General features: G+C 46.1%; 1 protein-coding gene across 2 annotated transcripts in view; it reads left to right on the forward strand.

The window, feature by feature from the left end:
- Window positions 1-22,224, forward strand: part of LOC135556514 (single-stranded DNA-binding protein 3-like) — a 149,368-nt gene that overhangs the window by 121,426 nt on the left and 5,718 nt on the right. For both annotated transcript variants that reach the window (XM_064989786.1, XM_064989787.1), the window contains exons 6-13: window positions 9,032-9,115; window positions 11,729-11,788; window positions 11,914-11,980; window positions 13,523-13,590; window positions 18,258-18,322; window positions 18,541-18,586; window positions 18,707-18,742; window positions 20,346-20,400. In XM_064989786.1, the coding sequence (XP_064845858.1) occupies window positions 9,032-9,115; window positions 11,729-11,788; window positions 11,914-11,980; window positions 13,523-13,590; window positions 18,258-18,322; window positions 18,541-18,586; window positions 18,707-18,742; window positions 20,346-20,400 (481 nt within the window). The remainder of the gene's footprint in view (window positions 1-9,031; window positions 9,116-11,728; window positions 11,789-11,913; window positions 11,981-13,522; window positions 13,591-18,257; window positions 18,323-18,540; window positions 18,587-18,706; window positions 18,743-20,345; window positions 20,401-22,224) is intronic.

Here is a 22,224-nt window from a genome sequence, read left to right on the forward strand (position 1 = left end):
TAAACAATTAACAAGTCAATAAGTCTATATACATTGTGTGCAAAAGGCATGAGGAGGTAGGCGAATAATTACAATTTTGCAGATTAACACTGGAGTGATAAATGATCAGATGGTCATGTACAGGTAGAGATATTGGTGTGCAAAAGAGCAGAAAAGTAAATAAATAAAAACAGTATGGGGATGAGGTAGGTGAAAATGGGTGGGCTATTTACCAATAGACTATGTACAGCTGCAGCGATCGGTTAGCTGCTCAGATAGCAGATGTTTGAAGTTGGTGAGGGAGATAAAAGTCTCCAATTTCAGGGATTTTTGCAATTCGTTCCAGTCACAGGCAGCAGAGTACTGGAACGAAAGGCGGCCAAATGAGGTGTTGGCTTTAGGGATGATCAGTGAGATACACCTGCTGGAGCGCGTGCTACGGATGGGTGTTGCCATCGTGACCAGTGAACTGAGATAAGGCGGAGCTTTACCTAGCATGGACTTGTAGATGACCTGGAGTCAGTGGGTCTGGCGACGAATATGTAGCAAGGGCCAGCCGACTAGAGCATACAAGTCGCAGTGGTGGGTGGTATAAGGTGCTTTAGTGACAAAACGGATGGCACTGTGGTAAACTGCATCCAGTTTGCTGAGTAGAGTGTTGGAAGCAATTTTGTAGATGACATCGCCGAAGTCGAGGATCGGTAGGATAGTCAGTTTTACTAGGGTAAGTTTGGCGGCGTGAGTGAAGGAGGCTTTGTTGTGAAATAGAAAGCCGACTCTTGATTTGATTTTCGATTGGAGATGTTTGATATGAATCTGGAAGGAGAGTTTACAGTCTAGCCAGACACCTAGATACTTATAGATGTCCACATATTCAAGGTCGGAACCATCCAGGGTGGTGATGCTCGTCGGGCATGCGGGTGCAGGCAGCGATCGGTTGAAAAGCATGCATTTGGTTTTACTAGCGTTTAAGAGCAGTTGGAGGCCGCGGAAGGAGTGTTGTATGGCATTGAAGCTCGTTTGGAGGTTAGATAGCACAGTGTCCAAGGACGGGCCGGAAGTATATAGAATGGTGTCGTCTGCGTAGAGGTGGATCAGGGAATCGCCCGCAGCAAGAGCAACATCATTGATATATACAGAGAAAAGAGTCGGCCCGAGAATTGAACCCTGTGGCACCCCCATAGAGACTGCCAGAGGACCGGACAGCATGCCCTCCGATTTGACACACCGAACTCTGTCTGCAAAGTAATTGGTGAACCAGGCAAGGCAGTCATCCGAAAAACCGAGGCTACTGAGTCTGCCGATAAGAATATGGTGATTGAGTCGAAAGCCTTGGCAAGGTCAATGAAGACGGCTGCACAGTACTGTCTTTTATCGATGGCGGTTATGATATCGTTTAGTACCTTGAGTGTGGCTGAGGTGCACCCGTGACCGGCTCGGAAACCAGATTGCACAGCGGAGAAGGTACGGTGGGATTCGAGATGGTCAATGACCTGTTTGTTGACTTGGCTTTCGAAGACCTTAGATAGGCAGGGCAGGATGGATATAGGTCTGTAACAGTTTGGGTCCAGGGTGTCTCCCCCTTTGAAGAGGGGGATGACTGCGGCAGCTTTCCAATCCTTGTGTGTGCATGGCTCTGTGTATGTTTGTATGTGTGCATTTTTTAAATGTTTTTTATTTATTTCACCTTTATTTAACCTAGCTGTGTGTGTATGTGTGTGTGTGTGTGTGTGCATTGCTGTGTGTGTGTGTGCATGGCTGTGTGCGTTGCTGTGCTTTTGCGTGGCTGTGTGCGTGCGTGTGCATGGCTTTGTGTGCGTGTGCATGACTGTGTGTGCGTGGCTGTGTGTATGTGTGTGCATGGCTGTGTGTGTGTGTGCATGGCTGTGTGTGTGTGCGTGTGTGTTCATGTGCTTGGCTATGTGTGTGTGTGTGTGCATGGCTGTGTGTGTGTGTGGTTGTCTACGTGGCTGTGTGTGTACGTGGCTGTGCGTTTACTTGGCTGTGTGTGTGTGCGTGTATGTGGCTGTGTGTGTGCGAGGCTGTGAGCGTGTGCATGCGTGTGTGTGTGCGTGTGTGTGTGTGCGTGCGTGTGTGTGTGTGTGTGTGTGTGTGTGTGTGTGTGCATGGCTGTGTGTGTGTGTGTGTGTGTGCGTGATTGTGTGTGCATGGCTGTGTGTGTTTGTGCATGGCCGTGTGTGTGTGTGTGTGCATGGCTGTGTGTGTGTGTGTTTGCTTGTGCATGGCTGTGTGTGCTTTTGCGTGGCTGTGTGTGTGGCTGTGTGCATGTGTGCGTGGCTGTGTGCATGGCGGTGTGCGTGGCTGTGCGTTTACTTGGCTGTGTGTGTGTGCATGTATGTGGCTGTGTGTGTGCGAGGCTGTGAGCGTGTGCATGCATGTGTGTGTGTGCGCGTGTGTGTGTGCGTGCGTGCGTGCGCGTGTGTGTGTGTGCATGGCTGTGTGTGTGTGCGTGATTGTGTGTGCATGGCTGTGTGTGTGTGTGCATGGCCGTGTGTGTGTGTGCATGGCTGTGTGTGTGTGTGTTTGCTTGTGCATGGCTGTGTGTGCTTTTGCGTGGCTGTGTGTGTGGCTGTGTGCATGTGTGCGTGGCTGTGTGCATGGCGGTGTGCGTGGCTGTGCGTGCGTGTGCATGGCTGTGTGTGCATGTGCATGTCCGTGTGCATGGCTGTGTGTGTGGCTGTGCGTGCGTGTGCATGACTATGTGTGCGTGGCTGTGTGTATGTGTGTGGCTGTGTATGGCTGTGTGTGTGTGGCTGTGTGTGTGTATGGCTGTGTGTGTGTGTCTGTGTGTATGGTGTGTGTGTGTGTGTGGCTGTGTGTGTGTGTGTGCATGGCTCTGTGAGTGGCTGTGTGTGTGTACATGGCTGCGTGTGCATGGCTGCGTGTGTGTGTGCGTGGCTGTGCATGCATGGCTGTGTGTGTGCAAGGCTGTGTGTGTGCATGGCTGTATGTGTGTGCATGGCTGTGTGTGTGTGCATGGCTGTGTGTGTGTGCGTGGCTGTGTGTGTGTGCATGAATGTGTGTGTGTGTGTGTATGCATGAATGTGTGTGTGTACGTGGCTGTGTGTGTATGTGTACGTGGCTGTGCGTGTACGTGACTGTGTGCTTGTATGTGACTGTGTGTGTGTACTTGGCTGTGTGTGTGTGCGTGTATGTGGCTGTGTGTGTGTACGTGGCTGTGTGTGTGTGCATGCCTGTGTATGTGTGTGTATGTGTGCATGGCTGTGTGTGTGTGTGTGTGTGTGTGTGTGTGTGTGTGTGTGTGTGTGTGTGTGTGTGTGTGTGTGTGTGTGTGTGTGTGTGTGTGTGTGTGTGTGTGTGTGTGTGTGTGTGTGTGTGCATGGCTGTGGTGTGTGTGCTTGTGCCTGGCTGTGTGTGTGCGTGGCTGTGTGTGTGCGTGTGTGTTGGTGTGCTTGGCTGTGTGTTGGTGTGCATGGCTGTGAGTGTGTGCATGGCTGTGTGTGTGCGTGGCTGTGTGTGTGTGTGCATGAGTTTGTGTGTGTGTGTGCATGAGTTTGTGTGTGTGTGTGTGCATGAGTTTGTGTGTGTATGCATGAGTGTGTGTGCGTGCGCATGTGTGTATATGTGGCTGTGTGTGTACGTGGTTGTGCCTGTACATGGCTGTGCGTTTGTGTGTGTGTGTGCATGGCTGTGTGTGTGTGTGCAAGGCTGTATGTGTGCAAGGCTGTGCGTGTGTGTGTGTGGGTGTGTGGGTGTGTGTGTGTGTGTGTGTGTGCATGGCTGTGGTGTGTGTGCTTGTGCCTGGCTGTGTGTGTGTGTGCGTGTGTGTTGGTGTGCTTGGCTGTGTGTTGGTGTGCATGGCTGTGAGTGTGTGCGTGGCTGTGTGTGTGTGTGGCTGTGTATGTGTGTGCATGAGTTTGTGTGTGTGTGTGCATGAGTTTGTGTGTGTGTGTGTGCATGAGTTTGTGTGTGTATGCATGAGTGTGTGTGCGTGCGCATGTGTGTATATGTGGCTATGTGTGTACGTGGTTGTGCCTGTACATGGCTGTGCGTGTGTGTGTGCGTGTACATGGATGTGTGCTTGTGCATGGCTGTGTGTGTGTGTGCATGGCTGTGTGTGTGTGTGCAAGGCTGTATGTGTGCAAGGCTGTGCGTGTGTGTGTGTGTGTGTGTGTGTGTGTGTGTGTGTGTGTGTGTGTGTGTGTGTGTGTGTGTGTGTGTGTGTGTGTGTGTGTGTGTCCATGGTGGTATATGCGTGTTTGTACAATAGTAGCGAGTGGTGTGTGTTCCAGCATCCCTCCCAAATTCAGAGGAGAGGGGTAATTAACATAGGTGACCCCAGTACTGATGGGGTAGCCCCGAGAGCAGCCCCGAGAGTCTCCCCTAATCTGTACCTCATAGGCCAGGGCTCACATCAGGGTCCTGCAGCAGAGTGGAGGGAGGAAGGGAAGGAGGGAGAGTTTGGGGAAGGAGGACCACAAAACCTGTGTGTTGGCATCTGGCCCGGATCTGCAATTCTCCCTGATATAGCAGGGGTCGGCCCGCTTAATAATCCTCACGGCAAAACTTCACTGGGAAGGGCAGGCCCAACGCACCCTAGGAGAGTGGAGGACTAGGAGACTGCTGGCACACAGTAACAACAGGCTACCCCAGTGAGGTTAGCAGAAAACATTGATAAATTATTACGTTTTACATAAAAAATATATATATATATATTTAACCTTTATTTAACTAGGCAAGTCTTATTATTTATAATGACGGCCTACGCCGGCCAAACGACACTGGACAAATTGTGCGCCGACATTGGGACTCCCAATCACGGACGGCTGTGATACAGCCTGGAATCAAACTAGGGTCTGTAGTGATGCCTCTAGCACTGAGATGCAGTGGCTTAGACCACTGCTCCACTCGGAAGCCCCAAAATTATCCAGAGCAATTTGAGTTCAGTGCTTCGCTCAAGGGCACAACAGATTTTTCACGTAGTTGGCTCAGGGATTGGAACCAGAGACTTTTCGGTTACTGGCCCAACGCTCGTAACTGCTAGGCTACCTGCCGCTCCTATGTCAATCCATTGTTATTTCAAACCATACTCTTAAAGCCGTAAACCGTGGTCATAAATGGAACAGAGCTGGTTTCTAATCTACAGTATATGCACTGTTACAGGAATGTCTCTCCATAGTCAAAGAGACAGCTAGCTAACTGTCATCTAAAATTGTATCACCGTTGGTGCGTATCGTAGTTGTGTCGCCTGGGGCTGAGTTTGTTGGTCAGGTGAGTCTTAAGAGTCAAGGTACTGATAGGTGATAATGTCTAGTTTGGGTGTAGTAGCTACTCTCTTCTAGAGAATCATCCACAGATGACGCAACCACTATTGCACTCCACTCTGCCCTTTCCCACCTGGACAAGAAGAACACCAATGTGAGAATGCTGTTCACTAACAACAGCTCAGCTTTCAACACCGTAGTGCCCTTCAGGCTCATCACTAAGCTAAGGACCCTGTGATTAAACACCTCCCCTGGACTTCCTGACGAGCCTCCCCATGTGGTGAGGGTAGGCAACAGCACATCTGCCACGCTGACCTGATTCAGAGGGGCTGGGTTAAATGCGGAAGACACATTTCGGTTGAATGCATTCGGTTGTACAACTGACTAGATATCCCCCTTTCCCTCAACACGGGGTCCCTCAGAGGTACATGCTTAGTCCCCTCCTGTACTCCCTGTTCACACATGACTAGGAGCTGATCGTGGACAACAGGAAATGGAGGGCCGAGCACGCCACCATTCACATCAACAGGGCTCTAGTGGAACGGGTCGAGAGCTTCTGTGTCCATATCACTCTGGATCTATTATGGTCCACACACACACAAGGCAGTCGTGAAGAGGGCACAACAACGCCTCTTCCCCCTCCGGAGGATGCAAAGATTTGGCATGGGCCCTCCGATCCTCAAAAAGTTATACAGTTGCACCATTAAGAGCATCTTGACTGGTTGTTTCAGAACTTGGTATGGCTACTGTTTGGCAAGGCACTACAGAGAGTAGTGTGTACGGCCCAGTACATCACTGGGGTCGAGTTCCCTGCCATCCAGTAAGCATTTCACTGTTAGTCTACACCTGTTGTTTACAAAGCATGTGATTTTAATAATATTTTATATGATTTGATTTGAACTCTGTTGGGTTGATGGACTACCCATTGTGTTTGAACATGTCTTGGTCTCTATGGTAGAAGGTTAGACTGGATCCTATGGGTTTAAGTTTGAGAATGCCTGGTAGAAGTGATATGTGAATAGGACCACTGGAGAAGGAGTATTGGCATTCCTGGGCCAACTCGTTCTCTCTCTCCAGTTCCAGTCTGTTGTTCACGCTGTCAACTGTCTCTCTGTAGCCTAGTCTGGCAGTAGCATATTGTACGAGTGGTTCAACTAAACCTGGTTTGGATTCTAATGACGAAGACTCTTGAGCTGTTGATTCAGGATTCTAGTTTATGTTCAACCATTGCAGAGCCTATTCCAGGTCTGCCACTGAAACGAAGACTGTCATTCCTGACCACTGTGGCAGGAATCACAGATACACGACAGTGACTCATGGCTTCATACCATAGTAACACGCTAAATCAGCGCACTATTCTTCAGTCTCCTCGGGGAGCAAACCCTTATGGCAGTCTTTCCCTACTGAGCTGACAGGTTGCCATGCCATGAGCCTGTAGCACTGCTGCTGGAATGTAGAAAGGAATGACAATGAGTGTGCGTTGTGCTGTTGTTCAACCAGGCTTTGTTTGTTGTGTTTCAGTTTGCCTTTTGTGTTCGGGCCTGTCTATGGTAGATCTGCACTGCCCTCTAGTGGAGATGGAGAAGTACTGTATATGCATACACACATGACTGGCTCAGTATTGCCATCCAATGTTCAGTTACTGCCTCTTCAGGGAAAGCAGCAGAGTTGTTGTGTTGTTCCTAAAGCAGATCTGGGGAGGGTGAGTCTGGGAGTACATTGGGTGGCTTTTGTTGATGGGTTTGTGGTACGCTGCCAAGCTGTTATCTCCTTAGCTGTGTATAAAAAATGGTTTTATTAATTGCTTCATTTAACCTCCACCCCCCCACCCCTTCTTCCCCATGTACAGACACACCCGTACAGACACACACACACAGTCCACCGCTACAGCGACAGCCCTCCACTTTAAACTGCTGGGAGGCCAGGTAGTGCAGCTGGTGTTGACCACCATCCAAAAAGCTGCTCGCTACCTCGGCCCTATGCTCAGCCATTGCCGCAACTCTACTATTTACATTTGACATTGTAGTCATTTAGCAGACGCTCTTATCTAGAGCGACTTACAGGTGCAGTTAGGGTTAATCAACATATTTTTCACCTAGTCTACTATCATGACTTGTGACATCTGTCTTTTTCATAACATAAGTGTTATGATAAGTGTCAGATCCAGAACTCTACAGCTGCAGTCATATTTATTACTGTTAAAACGTCATATTTTTCTCTTCTCTAGGTTAGAATTGTAAATGAAAGCATTAGGCTGCTATAGTAAGTGGGTTTTATACACAACACACACTTGTAAAAACCTCATGTTAAACTCTCGCTGGAAACACTTAATCACAAGAGCTCCACATAAGTCCACAGCTATGTGCCTTATCAACACGGCCCTCACTTGGAGAGGCCTGTACATGAGGTGGCCGAGGAGGACGATGGTGACTTAGTGGCTACATATACCTCTAACACTGTACACCTCTAAGTCAGCATTGGTTGACTTGCTGCTTGCCTCTCAGGGCTGAAGCATTGTTGTACTGCTAAAAAAAAGTAGTTGAATGCATTAGAGTTGAGGTTTTATTTATTTTCATTTTCAAGCTCAATTTTTGTACATTTTGTTTCACTGCTCTCCCCTCTGTCAGCGCACTACCATTCTCCCCAGTGCCAGGGCTTCTCAGGGTGGTTGAGCAGGAGAAGGGGAGATACTGCTGGTGTCTGCTGCTGCTTGGTCTGTCGGAACTGAAGAGAGTTTGTTTGATTTAGTAGGAATTAGGTTTCATCAGACAGGTTGGATCTTCTAGTGAGATCTTCTAGTGTTAAATAGAAGGATTGTCTCCTGGCCAGGTGCAGACATGTGTAGTGTGTTAGACAGATAAGTGTCTCTGCTCCCGTGGGCAGACATTCAGTTGAAATAGGTGTGTGTGTGTGTGTGTGTGTGTGTGTGTGTGTGTGTGTAGTTAGTGCTCATACAGGTGTATGTCTGGTGTTGCAGATTTGAAATGGCAGGATTAGGGGATTGCCAGTCTGCTACATTACCTGAAGGCTTCAGCAGGGTGTGTATGTGTGTGTGTGTTTAGTTAGTGCTCATACAGGTGTGTGTCTGGTGTTGCAGATTTGAAATGGCAGGATTAGGGGATTACCAGTCTGCTACATTACCTGAAGGCTTCAGCAGGGTGTGTATGCATGCGTGACTGGTGTGCACGTTGTGTGGGGGGGGGGGGGGGTGCTGCTACTGCATGGTTACCTGAGAGCTTCAGGCGTCATCAAGGCTCTGAAAGACTGGCTGATAAAACAACACATGACTGTGAACGTGTGTGGTCTCCTCTGTATGATTGGGTTTACACACTGTGTTCAAGTGAGAACAGGAGGTGCTTTCTTAATGGGTTATCTAGGTATAAATATTTCTGACGTTAGATGTTTTATGTAATGTATTTATGTACATAGTTACTGTATGTGGTAAGATTTCCTTTTCTACACTGTCAGTTGGGAATTACTTAATTATGACTGTGTTGCTAAGAGATGAATTAAATTAATTATATTTAAGTTGACATATATTATTTTAACATATTTCATGAATAAAGACACAGTACACACACCTGCAGTGAAGTAGGAATGAATTCTAAACAGTTAGCCATAGTGGTCTAGTGTGTTTGAAAGCACAGCTGATCCATGAGCCAGAGGTTGTGTAGTGCTTCTGTCCTGGGCGGGTGTTTTTATGTGTGCTAGATGTAGAGGGAGCATCAACACCTATAGCAAGCTCAACTCCATGGCCCTCCGAGCCTCACTGTGTCACTCATCTCCCTCTCTCTTCTCTCTTAAAGGGACCTCCCGGCTCCCAGCCGTCACCCCACGCACAGCCACCCCCACACAACCCCAACAACCCCATGATGGGACCTCATGGCCAGGTAAGACACACTCACACACACCCTTCTCTCTCACACACGCTTTGCCCCCTCTCCCTCACCTCTTGCTGCATAGGCAGGCACTACCTCTTTCCCTTCTCACTCACTATCTCTGCCTGTCCACTTCACACTGAGAGGCCTCTGTCTCCCTTGGTCTCTTCCTTTCTGCCTGTCCACTTCACACTGAGAGGCTTCTGTCTCCCTTGGTCTCTTCCTCTCTGCCTGTCCACTCACACTGAGAGGCTTCTGTCTCCCTTGGTCTCTTCCTCTCTGCCTGTCCACTCACACTGAGAGGCTTCTGTCTCCCTTGGTCTCTTCCTCTCTGCCTGTCCACTCACACTGAGAGGCTTCTGTCTCCCTTGGTCTCTTCCTCTCTGCCTGTCCACTCACACTGAGAGGCCTCTGTCTCCCTTGGTCTCTTCCTCTCTGCCTGTCCACTCACACTGAGAGGCTTCTGTCTCCCTTGGTCTCTTCCTCTCTGCCTGTCCACTCACACTGAGAGGCTTCTGTCTCCCTTGGTCTCTTCCTCTCTGCCTGTCCACTTCACACTGAGAGGCCTCTGTCTCCCTTGGTCTCTTCCTCTCTGCCTGTCCACTCACACTGAGAGGCCTCTGTCTCCCTTGGTCTCTTCCTCTCTGCCTGTCCACTCACACTGAGAGGCCTCTGTCTCCCTTGGTCTCTTCCTCTCTGCCTGTCCACTCACACTGAGAGGCCTCTGTCTCCCTTGGTCTCTTCCTCTCTGCCTGTCCACTCACACTGAGAGGCTTCTGTCTCCCTTGGTCTCTTCCTCTCTGCCTGTCCACTTCACACTGAGAGGCCTCTGTCTCCCTTGGTCTCTTCCTCTCTGCCTGTCCACTCACACTGAGAGGCCTCTGTCTCCCTTGGTCTCTTCCTCTTTTGCACTCCCTCACTCCTTATCTGTCTCTTTCTGTCTCTCACCCACACTCCCTACCCACCTCCCACCCCCCAAAACATATGTCCATACAAACAGCCCTGCTCTCTAGTTGTGGACAGACAGTGGCCATGACGCTGTAGATTGGATAAATAATTCAGCTGTGTTGGCCCAGCTTTAGAGAATAGAGGAAGAGTGGGGGTGCATCTGGCCAGGCTGAGCAGAGCAGGCATGCTCTCTCCTCTCCCTGACCCCGGCACTCACTATCCCATATCCCATCAATATCCCACTCATATCCCATTAATATTGCACTGTGGAGCGCTCGTACACAAACTCACCACAACTTGGCTTAGACAAAAGCAGAGGGGGAGAGAGGGATGGGAGAGAGAAGGGAGAGGGGGGAGAGATAATTAAGGACAGCTAGATGGAGGGAGAAGGGGAAGGGATAGAGGGAGAGCGATGGAGGGTGAAGGGGAAATGGCAGTCTTTCCCTCCAGGGCCTGGTCATTACTTAACCTGTCCTCCAGCTGGCCTCATCTCCCTTCGACCAAGTAGTACCTTGCGTTTAATTGGCTCTGAAAGCCTGTCTCTTTGTTGTCATGGCGTCATGTTTCGCCTGACCGTACACATCTCTCATAGCATGATCATTTGTGTGTTATGTCATTGTCAATAACACTGGTTAGTTGCACTCTTAATGATTATTATATTTTGTTTTCCCTTTATTAATGAAAGTATGTTTTAGATGCAACATTTTTTTGTTAAGGCGTCCGCATACTCCTCAGCCTCAACAGTTCAGAACAGTCCGTGCATATATTATGACGTGTTGGATTATTTCTCGAGGCAAGCTGAAGCCAGTAGCCGAAGTCTACGCCCCCCTCATCAGCCATTATTCAACAGTAGGAATTCTTGAATGAAGAGCCTGTACTCCTGCATGTTTTTTCACTTGAGATATACTGAACCAAACACCTTATTTAGATGTCAAATTGTGCGTCTAAGATCTCCTCGGCAAAAACGTCAAAATTAATGACAGATTTCTTGAATTATCTTAGATTAAGTCAGACTATTTTGTGGAAGGGTATACTGGCTACGGTGTCTTAAAATGGACAAACAGTACTATTGCTGCTTTTTTCTTGTTCTTCAAGCCAAGGTCTTTTTAAAGGAGTATGCGAGCACAAGGGGCCAGCCGAACTGAAGCATGTTGATGCCTTTAGATACACTGAGATATTTTCTGTGCTTCTATCACACTGTCAAAATGTTGTCTGATAGCTCTGTTGGACAATTGATCAATACAGTCAGTTGTGTTTGTGTGTGTGGGGGTGTGTGCGTGTGTAAAAAAACAATTATAGATGTGTATTCTTCCACTACCCTCATGCACACACCCTCCCATCCTCATCCCTCATCCTCTACAGTTCCCTCATTCAACATGCTGACATCACCCACGCCCATCCTCTACTCCACCTTTCTCTCTCTCCATCTCTTCTCCCCTCTCTCTTTATCTTCCCTCGTTATTTCCCCTGTTCTATTCTGTTCTATTAGTCTTCAGCATCTGAGGACTATTGTTCAGACTGTTGTTCAGACTATTGTTCAGACACAACCTTGGCCTTGTGTAGAATGCAAACAAAGCTCACTTTCTCCAGCACAATGGTTCCCCCTGCTGACAGCTGAAAGTCATACAGTAACATGATGAATAAGACTGACGTCGACATCTGTCCTCCTCCCCACAGCCTTTCATGTCCCCAAGGTACCCAGGTGGACCTCGCCCCTCGCTCCGCATGCCAAATCAGGTAAAGTACCCCCCCCACCCCCCAAAAAAGGTGTTCTCTACTAGAAGTATGTGTGAGTAGTACATTGTCAGGGAGTTGAATGCTCTGTGCTAATGTTCGTCTCTCTCTTACCCTTTGTCTCTCAGCCCCCTGTGGGAGTCCCAGGGTCACAGCCTCTCCTGCCAAACAGCCTGGACCCCACCAGACCACAGGGTAAACACCTCACACTTCTATTCATTTTGTAACGTGTAATATCTATTAGCTTAAAGCTGGAATCAGTACTTGGTGAAACTGCCACAACAAACACTGTTTTTCTTAACATCGGACATCATTGCTTTCGTGATAGAAAGGGGTATGTACTGCATATTCATCTGCCTCTGGGTAGAAAAACGCCTCAACCCCCTAGAGTTGATTGACACACCACTGCATCAATCTAAATGACATAACAAGGTGGCAGAGCTATAGAGGGCAGCAGAGCGAGAATGGTGTTTGTCAGACATGAGATATCCAAAAATCGGTCTTCTTACGAAAACATCTGTAGCGTCTGAACAGTTTGACCTAGAAACCATTACCACTCTATGGAAAGAGGAGACTCTCACGATGGTGTTCTCAGTTTTGCTCTACGGCCATCCCAAGTGTCAGGGGACTTGTCTGACGTCAGTACTGTCGATGTGTCAACTTCTGTTAGTTGCATTTGGGCTGCAAACTAATGTGACACCACTGTGGAAAGGGGAGATTCTCTTTTTCTTTTTTATTATATATATTTTTTTACCCCGTTTTCTCCCCAATTTCGTGGTATCCAATTGTTTTAGTAGCTACTATCCTGTCTCATCTCTACAACTCCCATACCGGCTTGGGAGAGACGAAGGTTGAAAGTAATGCGTCCTCCGATACACAACCCATCTAAGCTGCACTGCTTCTTAGCGCACATCCAACCCGGAAGCCAGCCGCAATGTGTCGGAGGAAACACTGTGCACCTGGCAACCTTGGTTAGCGCGCACTGCGCCCGGCCCGCCACAGGAGTCGCTGGTGCGCGATGAGACAAGGACATCCCTACCGGCCAACGCCTCCCTAACCCGGGCGACGCTAGGCCAATTGTGCGTCGTCCCACGGACCTCCCGGTCGCGGATGGTTATGACAGAGCCTGGGCGCGAACTCAGAGTCTCTGATGGCACAGCTGGCGCTGCAGTACAGCGCCCTTAACCACTGCGCCACCCGGGAGGCGAAAGGGGAGATTCTCACGATCACAATGGGGTTTTCCAAGTGTCACAGGACTCGTCTGAAGATAACATTTATGGAAGTATAAAGGTAGTTTTGTGCCTACCCCCAAAAAGGAGTTAAATACAGGGGTTAATTTCCAGAATCTCACTGTATCCCTTTAAAGGTGCAATATGCAGAAATCACTCCGCCATTTCCTGGTTGCAAAAATTTCAATAGTTCTGTGACAAAACATGCAAAACCATATAAATCGCTGTAAAATATTTTTTCAATAACCACACATTTTTTATTTTCAGCTGTTTGAAGCTGGTGTAGAAAACCGAAAGTAAAAGACGCAAAAACGGAACTTAAGAACGGAAAGCATAGAAATTGGACACATAGAACAGATCTACTACTTCTTAGATTTGCTTTCAATGAAAATGACAGATCTATAACTCACATTGCATATTGCAGCTTTAGGGATATGTGCTTGTAGAATGTATTTGGTCTAAAATTGTCCAAATCTGACGGACTTCCTCTCGATCATCCCTCCTCCAGGACATCCAAACATGGGCGGCCCGATGCGGATGAATCCCCCCAGAGGGATGGGTGGCATGGGCCCACAGGTACAGGCAGACACCATGACTCCCCCTAAACTCTGCTGCTCCACCCCTCTATCCATGATCCCCATGTCCATTTACAGCATAACACACTAAACACACAAGGTTGCTTTCATCGCTACTTATTCACTAATGTCTGTCTCAACCTAAAGTATTTATATCTGGAAAAGCTCAATTAAAAATGTATAACCACAAATACACTATTTTGTACATGAAATCTCTATAGACAAATATTTGCAGTAGAATGGCCTTACTAAAGAGCTCAGTGACTTTCAATGTATCACAGTCATAGGATGCCACTTTTCCAACAAATCCGTTTATCAGATTTCTGCCCTGCTAGAGCTGCCCAGGTCAACTGTAAGTGCTGTTATTGTGAAGTGGAAATGTTTAGGAGCAACAAAGCCTCAGCCGCGAAGGGGTGGGGCTAACAGAACGGGACCGCCGAGTGCTGAAGCGCGTAGTGTGTAAAAATGATCTGTCCAAGGTTGCAACACTCACTACCGCGTTCCAAACTGCCTCTGGAAGCAATGTCAGGACAATAACTGTTTGTCCCGGAGCTTCATGAAATGGGTTTCCATGGCCGAGCAGCTGCACACAAGCCTAAGATCACAATACGCGATGCCAAGCATTGGCTGGAGTGGTGTAAGCTTGCTGCCATTGGACTCTAGAGCAGTGGAAACGCCTTCTCTGGAGTGATGAATCACTCTTCACCATCTGGCAGTCCGACGGACGAATTTGGGTTTGGCGGATGCCAAGAGAACGCTACCTGCATAGTGCCAACTGTAATGTTTGGTGGTGGAGGAATAATGGTCTGGGGCTGTTTTTTATGTTTTGGCTAGGCCCCTTAGTTCCAGTGAAGGGACATCTTAACGCTACAGCATACAATGACATTCTAGATGATTCTGTGCTTCCAACTTTGTGGCAACAGTTTTTGTGTGTTTTTTTTACCTTAATTTTAATAGGCAAGTCAGTTGAGAACAAATTCTTATTTTCAATGATGGCCTAGGAACAGTGGGTTAACTGCCTGTTCAGGGGCAGAACGACAGATGTGTACCTTGTCAGCTCGGGGATTCAAACTTGCAACCTTTCGGTTACTAGTCCAATGCTCTAACCACTAGTCTACCCTGGGGAAGATCCTTTCCTGTCTCAACATGACAATGCCCCCATTCACAAATCAAGGTCCATACAGAATTGGAACTGCCAGCCAGGCCTAATTGCCCAACATCAGTGCCCGACCTTACTAATGCTCTTGTGACTGAATGGAAGCAAGTCCTTGCATCAATGTTCCAACATCGAGTGGAAAGCCTTCTCAGAAGAGTGGAGGCAGTTATAGCAGTGAAGAGGGGACCAACTCCATATTAATGGCAATTATTTTGGAATGAGATGTTTGTCGAGCAGCTGTCCACATACTTTTTGTCATGTGGTGTAATTGCTAAGTGTCATAAAAAAATCCAGGTCCAGACACCTTTTTGAAGTGTGCGTCACCAAGATGGCATAGCAGTCAGACGTCCTTTGTCCTCATCTTGTCGTGTCCCGTATATATGTATATTTGCAACTTTCTTTGCATACCTTTTAATATATATTTTTTCTTTTCCATAAACTCAACTTCAAAACACTCTCCTGCAACCCGCCTCACCAATTTATATAAAAAAGTATTATTTACCTAAAGTCTGTAATCCTCCATAGAAGCTAACCAGAAGCTAGCCAGAAGCTAGCCAGAAGCTAACCAGAAGCTAACCAGAAGTTAACCAGAAGCTAGCCTGAAGCTAACCAGAAGCTAATCAGAAGCTAGTCTGAAGCTAGTTAGCTTCTTTACTGGCTAATCGTTAGTATTCAGCTAACCACGGTTTGTTGTCATCAGCTATCCTTTAGCTCGAAAATCTATCAACAGTTTTGTACGGCGCGGCGCGGCTCGGACCGGAACATACCGGACCTATTTTTCTCTCCATGTCCTCGGATTTCAACCACAAGCTCTGGACATTTTATACCTGGATCTCGCAGCTAGCTAGCTGCTATCCGTGTGACTATTGGCTTACGTCGATCCTGGAGCAAACATCAATTATTCCGGAGCTAGCCAGCTGAAGAGTTCCATCAGCCACTCCTGGGCTACAATCACCTATCCGGACCTGTTTTACTGCCAACGCGGAGCCCCACCGGGCCTTCACAACTGGACTACCGACGTTATCTGCCCGAGGGAGTTATCCAGCTAGAGCTCCTCCGTCGAGACGTTACCTGAACGCAATTTTTTTTTCTTGGGCCTCTATAACTATATCTATTTTTTTTTTGCGAATTGGATTGATCCCCTCTACCACACGGGACCCCACTAATCCTACCGACGGAAACGCACGAGGTGGCTAAAAACAGAACTCCATCCTATGCTAGCATACTACCGATGGCCCGGCTAGCTGTCTGAATCGCCGTGACCCCAACCAACCTCACTACTCACTGGACCATTTTCTTCACTCGATGCATGCCTCTCCTTAATGTTAATATGCCTTGTCTATTGCTGTTCTGGTTAGTGTTTATTGGTTTATTTCACTGTAGAGCCTCTAGTCTTGCTCACTATACCTTATCCAACCTATTAGTTCCACCACCCACACATGCGATGACATCTCCTGGTTTCAATGATGTTTCTAGAGACAATATCTCTCTCATCATCACTCAATATCTAGGTTTACCTCCACTGTTTTCACATCCTACCATACCTTTGTCTGTACATTATACCTTGAAGCTATTTCATCGCCCCCAGAAACCTCCTCTGTTCCAGACGTTCTAGACGACCAATTCTAATTGCTTTTAGCCGTACCCTTATCCTACTCCTCCTCTTTTCCTCTGGTGAATCCAGGCCCTGCAGTGCCTAGCTCCACTCCTATTCCCCAGGCGCTCTCTTTTGATGACTTCTGTCACCGTAATATCCTTGGTTTCATTCATGTTTGTTTTATTCACTGCTTTAGCACACTCTGCCAACCCGGATGTTCTAGCTGTGTCTGAATCCTGGCTTAGGAAGACCACCAAAAATTCAGAAATGTTCATCCCTAACTACAACATTTACAGACAAGATAGAACTGCCAAAGGAGGCGGTGTTGCAATCTACTGCAAATATAGCCTGCAGAGTGTCTGTCCTACTATCCAGGTCTGTGCCCAAACAATTTGAACTTCTACTTTTAAAAATCCAGCTCTCTAAAAACAAGTCTCTCACCTGTGCTCTGGACACCATATGTGAACTGATTGCCCCCCATTTATCTTCAGAGCTCGTGCTGCTAGGTGACCTAAACTGGAACATGCTTAAGCACCAGCTGTCAGAGCAGCTCACAGATTACTGCACCTGTACATAGCCCATCTATAATTTAGCCCAAACAACTATCTCTTTCCCTACTATATTTATTTTATTTATTAATTTATTTTGCTCATTTGCACCCCATTATTCTTATTTCTACTTTGCACATTCTTCCACTGCAAATCTACCATTCCAGTGTTTTACTTGCTATATAGTATTTACTTTGCCACCATGGCCTTTTTTTGCCTTTACCTCCCTTATATCACCTCATTTGCTCACATTGTATATAGACTTGTTTCTACTGTATTGTTGACTGTATGTTTGTTTTACTCCATGTGTAACTCTGTGTTGTTGTATGTGTCGAACTGCTTTGCTTTATTTTGGCCAGGTCGTAGTTGTAAATGAGAACTTGTTCTCAACTTTCCTACCTGGTTAAATAAAGGTGAAATAAAATACATTTTAAAAAATGAAGGCCGAAAACGCATTGGTGCATTTTAATAGTGAAGTAACCCACACTTTAAAGGCTTTTTGACTTTAGCCTTTAACTCACGCAAGTGCCTGGACTTGGATTTCTTTATGCCACTTAGCATTTATTTGTGGTTATAATTTCTCCTTAAGCCTTTCAAGTACTATTCCCTTCCAAGAGCACCTGTGGTTGTTTTGGAATACCTGAATCGCTCTTGCTACTTTTTCCCCCCCAGCTATTTCTATCTGCTTTGTCTCAAAGCATGCCCGACATCATACCCCTCAAGTAGCACCTCTCTCCTTGTTAAGTATAAATCCACAGTCTCGTTTCCAATCACCAAGTCAGTTTGAGCTTCATGTGCCATGCTGCCCTTCTCCCTGCCTCTCCCTGCCCCTCCCTACCATTCTCCGTGCCCTTCTGCCCTTCTCCCAATCCTTCTCCCTGCCGTTCTCCCTCACCTTCTCCCTGCCCCTCCCTCCCATTCTCCCTGCCCTTCTCCCTTCCATTCTCTATGCCCTTCTCCCTACCCTTCTCCCTGCCTATCCCTGCCCCTTCCAGCTACCCTCATTGTGTAACTTTGGCAGACAACAATTCAGCAGCTTGTGCGACATCTGCTCGACCAGTGTAATCATCCGCTGAACAAAACTCTACCTCTGAATGGAGCTACTCTGTGTTCTGCTCCACGCTACTGTCCTGCCAAGCCCCCACTGTGCAACCATCACAACACACACACACACATGTGCACACACACACACCACATATTCAGACACACATGCCCCTGTTATCATTATACAAGTACATTGCTGATCAGGATCAAGTCATTAAAAACTGGCATCTGTCTTAAACACAACAAATGAGAAGGTGATCCCTGGCATGTACTGTCCTCACTAGTACCAAGGGTTGACGCGGTGTATTCCTCTCTCTGTGTAGAACTATGGTGGTGGAATGAGGCCTCCTCCCAACTCCATGGGGCCAGGAATGCCAGGGATGAATATGTGAGTACAGTCATTCTCCAAAGGCATTTAATCACCTCCATCTACTTACCATGATATTTTTTGGTCCAAATATCTGAAGTACGATTGGAATTGCTATTAATAGCACTGATAGGATGTAAGAATATTTGACAAGTAACAATTTGAGCAAATACAAGCTCTAATTTGTTCCGCAGTGGGCCTCTCTCACACAGCCTATTTTCCTCCCCTCTCTGTCTCAGGGGTCCTGGAGGTCGTGGTCCCTGGCCCAATCCCAACGCAAACTCAGTAAGTCATGCTCACTCACCTTCTCACTCACTCTAATACCTCATTGATTTTAGAGGCGTTTCTTTGTTGTGAAAGTCATGAGTTCACTGATTGTTTCCCCTTTCTATTCTCTTTCTGTAGATAGCCTATTCCTCGTCATCTCCTGGCAACTATGTGGTAAGTCTCAAGCCTAAACACTGGTTAGTATTGTTAGCCATAGCTGACATCTGTCTGGCATGCTACTGTATACAGTGCGTTGAGAAAGTTTTCACACCCCTTGACTTTTTCGACATTTTGTTGTGTTACAGCCTGAATTTAAAACCGATTTCAATTGAGATTGTGTGTCACTGGCCTACACACAATACTCCATGATGTCAATGTGGGATTATGTTTTTCATAGAAAATGAAAAGCAGAAATGTATTGCATCTAAGTATTGAACCCCTTTGTTATGGCAATCCTAAATAAGTTCAGGAGTAAATATGTGTTTAACAAGTCACATAATAAGCTGCCTGGACTCACACTGTGTGCAATAATAATGTTTAACATGATTTTTGAAGGACTACTGTACCTCATCTCTGTACCCCACATATACAATTATCTGTAAGGTCCCTCAGTTGAGCAGTGAATTTCAAACATAGATTCAACCAAAGACCAGGGTGGCTTTCCAATGCCTCGCAAAGAATGGTGCCTATTGGTAGATGGGTAAAAAAAAGACATTGAATATTCATTTAAGCATGGTGAAGTTATTAGTTACACATTGGATGGTGTATCAATACACCCAGTCACTACAAAGATACAGGCATCCTTCCTAACTCAGTTGCCTGAGAGGAAAGAAACCGCTCAAAGTTCAGTTAGAGTATTGGCTGTGATAGGAGAAAACTGAGGATGGATCAACAACATTGTAGTTACTCCACAAAACTAAGCTAAATGACAGGGTGAAAAGAAGGAAACCTGTACAGAATAAAAATGTTCCAAAACATACATCCTGTTTGCAATAAGGCACTAAAGTAAAACTGCCAAAAATGTGGCAAAAAAATGAACTTTGTCCTGAATACAAAGTGTAATGTTTGGAGCATATCTAACACAACACATCACTGAGTACCACTCTTCATATTTTCAAGCATGGTGGTGGCAGCATCATGATTTGGGTATGCTTGTCATCGACAAGGACTAGGGATTTTTTAAGGATAAAAATAAACTGAATAGAGTTTATAAATTCACCTTTCAGCAGGACAATAACCTAAAACACAAGGCCAAATATACACTGGAGTTGCCTACCAAGACAACATTGACTGTTCCTGAGTGGCCTATCAGTTTTGACTTAAATCAGCGGGAAAATCTATGGCAAGACTTGAAAATGTCTGTCTAGCAATGCTCAACAACCAACTTGACAGAGCTTAAATTTTTTTTTTTAAGAAAAATGTGCAATTATTTTCTAATCCAGGTGTGCAAAATTCATGGATTTACCCAGAAAGACTCACTGCTGTAATCACTGTCAAATGTGATTCTAATATGTATTGACTCAAGGGTTTTTAATACTTATATAATCAACATATATTAGTTTTATTTTTCATAAATATTTGTATTTTGAGTAGATAATTGACAAAAAAAACAAATAATACTTTTTAATAAATACATTTTAATCTCACCTTGTAACCCCACAAAATTTGGAAAAAGTCAAGGGGTGTAAATATTTTCTGAATATTTCTGTATGTCTAGATGTTTTGGAAATATCTTTCCTCTAAATCTCTCTCTCTCCTCCTCTCGTCTTTCTCCCAGGGTCCTCCAGGGGGCGGAGGCCCACCAGGAACTCCCATCATGCCTAGCCCAGGAGGTACGCAACACTTATGTCTCCATATCACTTCTCAATCTATTTAACCTCTATTGACTCTCCATCCCGCATGCTGGAGCATAATCATCGCCTGAAACTAATTATCATAACGCGACGGACATAAATATTCCTATTCATGAAAATCACAAATGAAATATATTGAGACACAGCTTAGACTTTTGTTAATCACCCTGTCATCTCAGATTTTCAAAAAATGCTTTACAGCCAAAGCTAGATAAGCATTTGTGTAAGTTTATTGATAGCCTAGCATAGCATTATGCCTTGCTAGCAGCAGGCAACCTTGTCACGAAAATCACAAAAGCAATAAAATTAAATAATTTACCTTTGATGAACTTCGGATGTTTTCACTCACGAGACTCCCAGGTAGATAGCCAAAGTTCATTTTTTTCCCAAAAGATAATTTTTGTAGGCGAAATAGCTCCGTTTGTTCTTCATGTTTGGCTGAGAAATGGCCCGGAAATTGCAGTCACGAAAACGGCGAAAAATATTCCAAATTAGCTCCATAATATCGACAGAATCATGGCAAATGTTGTTTATAATCAATCCTCAAGGTGTTTTTCAAATATCTATTCGATAATATATCCGTCGGGACAATTCGTTTTTCAGTAGGACCGATTGGAGTAATGGCTACCTCTGTATTTTACGCGAGAGTCACACTGGGAGCCATCAGGTGACCACTTACGCAATGTAGCTCAATAGGGACTTATTGGAACCCAGCGCTTTCAAAATATGGGGCACTTCCGGATTGGATTTTTCTCAGCCTTTCGCCTGCAACATCAGTTCTGTTATACTCACAGACAATATCTTTACAGTTTTGGAAACGTTAGAGTGTTTTCTATCCAAAGCTGTCAATTATATGCATATTTTAGCATCTTGTCCTGACAAAATATCCGTTTAAAACGTGAACATTTTTTTTCCAAAAATGAAAATACTGCCCCGAGAGTCGCAACAGGTTTTAAACTGGTTGTTTCATTCACCATTCTGCTGTCAGTCACACTTGTTGACTTTGTTTACCTAATAATTTTTATCTTAAGTAATCTTAGATTGTTATGTGGATAGCTACATACTGGATGTGTATAAATTGGCAGACCACCAAGCTGCGATCATCTGATGTTCTCACTTATGCTGCATCAGTCTGATGATCCTGTTGACAGTACTGTCAGAACACACCGCTCTGGACAAACATCCTGTGGATGTACTGTTTTTGTTGGGATGTGGAGAGGTTTCTTTTTGTATCCACTATTTATTATTTACATACACCTATTGTGATGTGTTGCCTGGGCAACATGTGCACAGGACTTCTCACATGCTTTTCCACTGCAGTTGCTAAGACCCCCTCCCTCCCCTTCCCCACACACACATACACCCAGTCACGACTGCACACACATACACCCAGTCACGACTGCATATACTACACCCAGGACCAGAACCAGGCAACAAACCCCACACTCCCTACCTCTTTCTGTTTATTTTTCTCTTTCTCCCGTTCTCTTGCCCGTTCTCTTGCCCGTTCTCTTGACCGTTCTTTTGCCCGTTCTCTTGCCCGTTCTCTTGCCCGTTCTCTTGCCCGTTCTTTTGCCCGTTCTCTTGCCCTCTTTTTTTGCTGGCTCTCCCTCTTTTTTCCTCTCTCTTTCACAATTTTGCAATTCCTTTATTTTTTTATGTTCATCTATCTCCTACTCTGACCACACTACAATGTCGGATCAAGGTCCCTTCAATTCTCATATTCTATGCAGGATGGAGACACAATGAGAGCAGCATGATGTGCTGGTCCTGTTTACTTCCCACTGGCTCTGTAGTCATCAG

The sequence above is a fragment of the Oncorhynchus masou genome, chromosome 15 (assembly GCF_036934945.1).
Source record: "Oncorhynchus masou masou isolate Uvic2021 chromosome 15, UVic_Omas_1.1, whole genome shotgun sequence".
Taxonomy (NCBI): domain Eukaryota; kingdom Metazoa; phylum Chordata; class Actinopteri; order Salmoniformes; family Salmonidae; genus Oncorhynchus; species Oncorhynchus masou.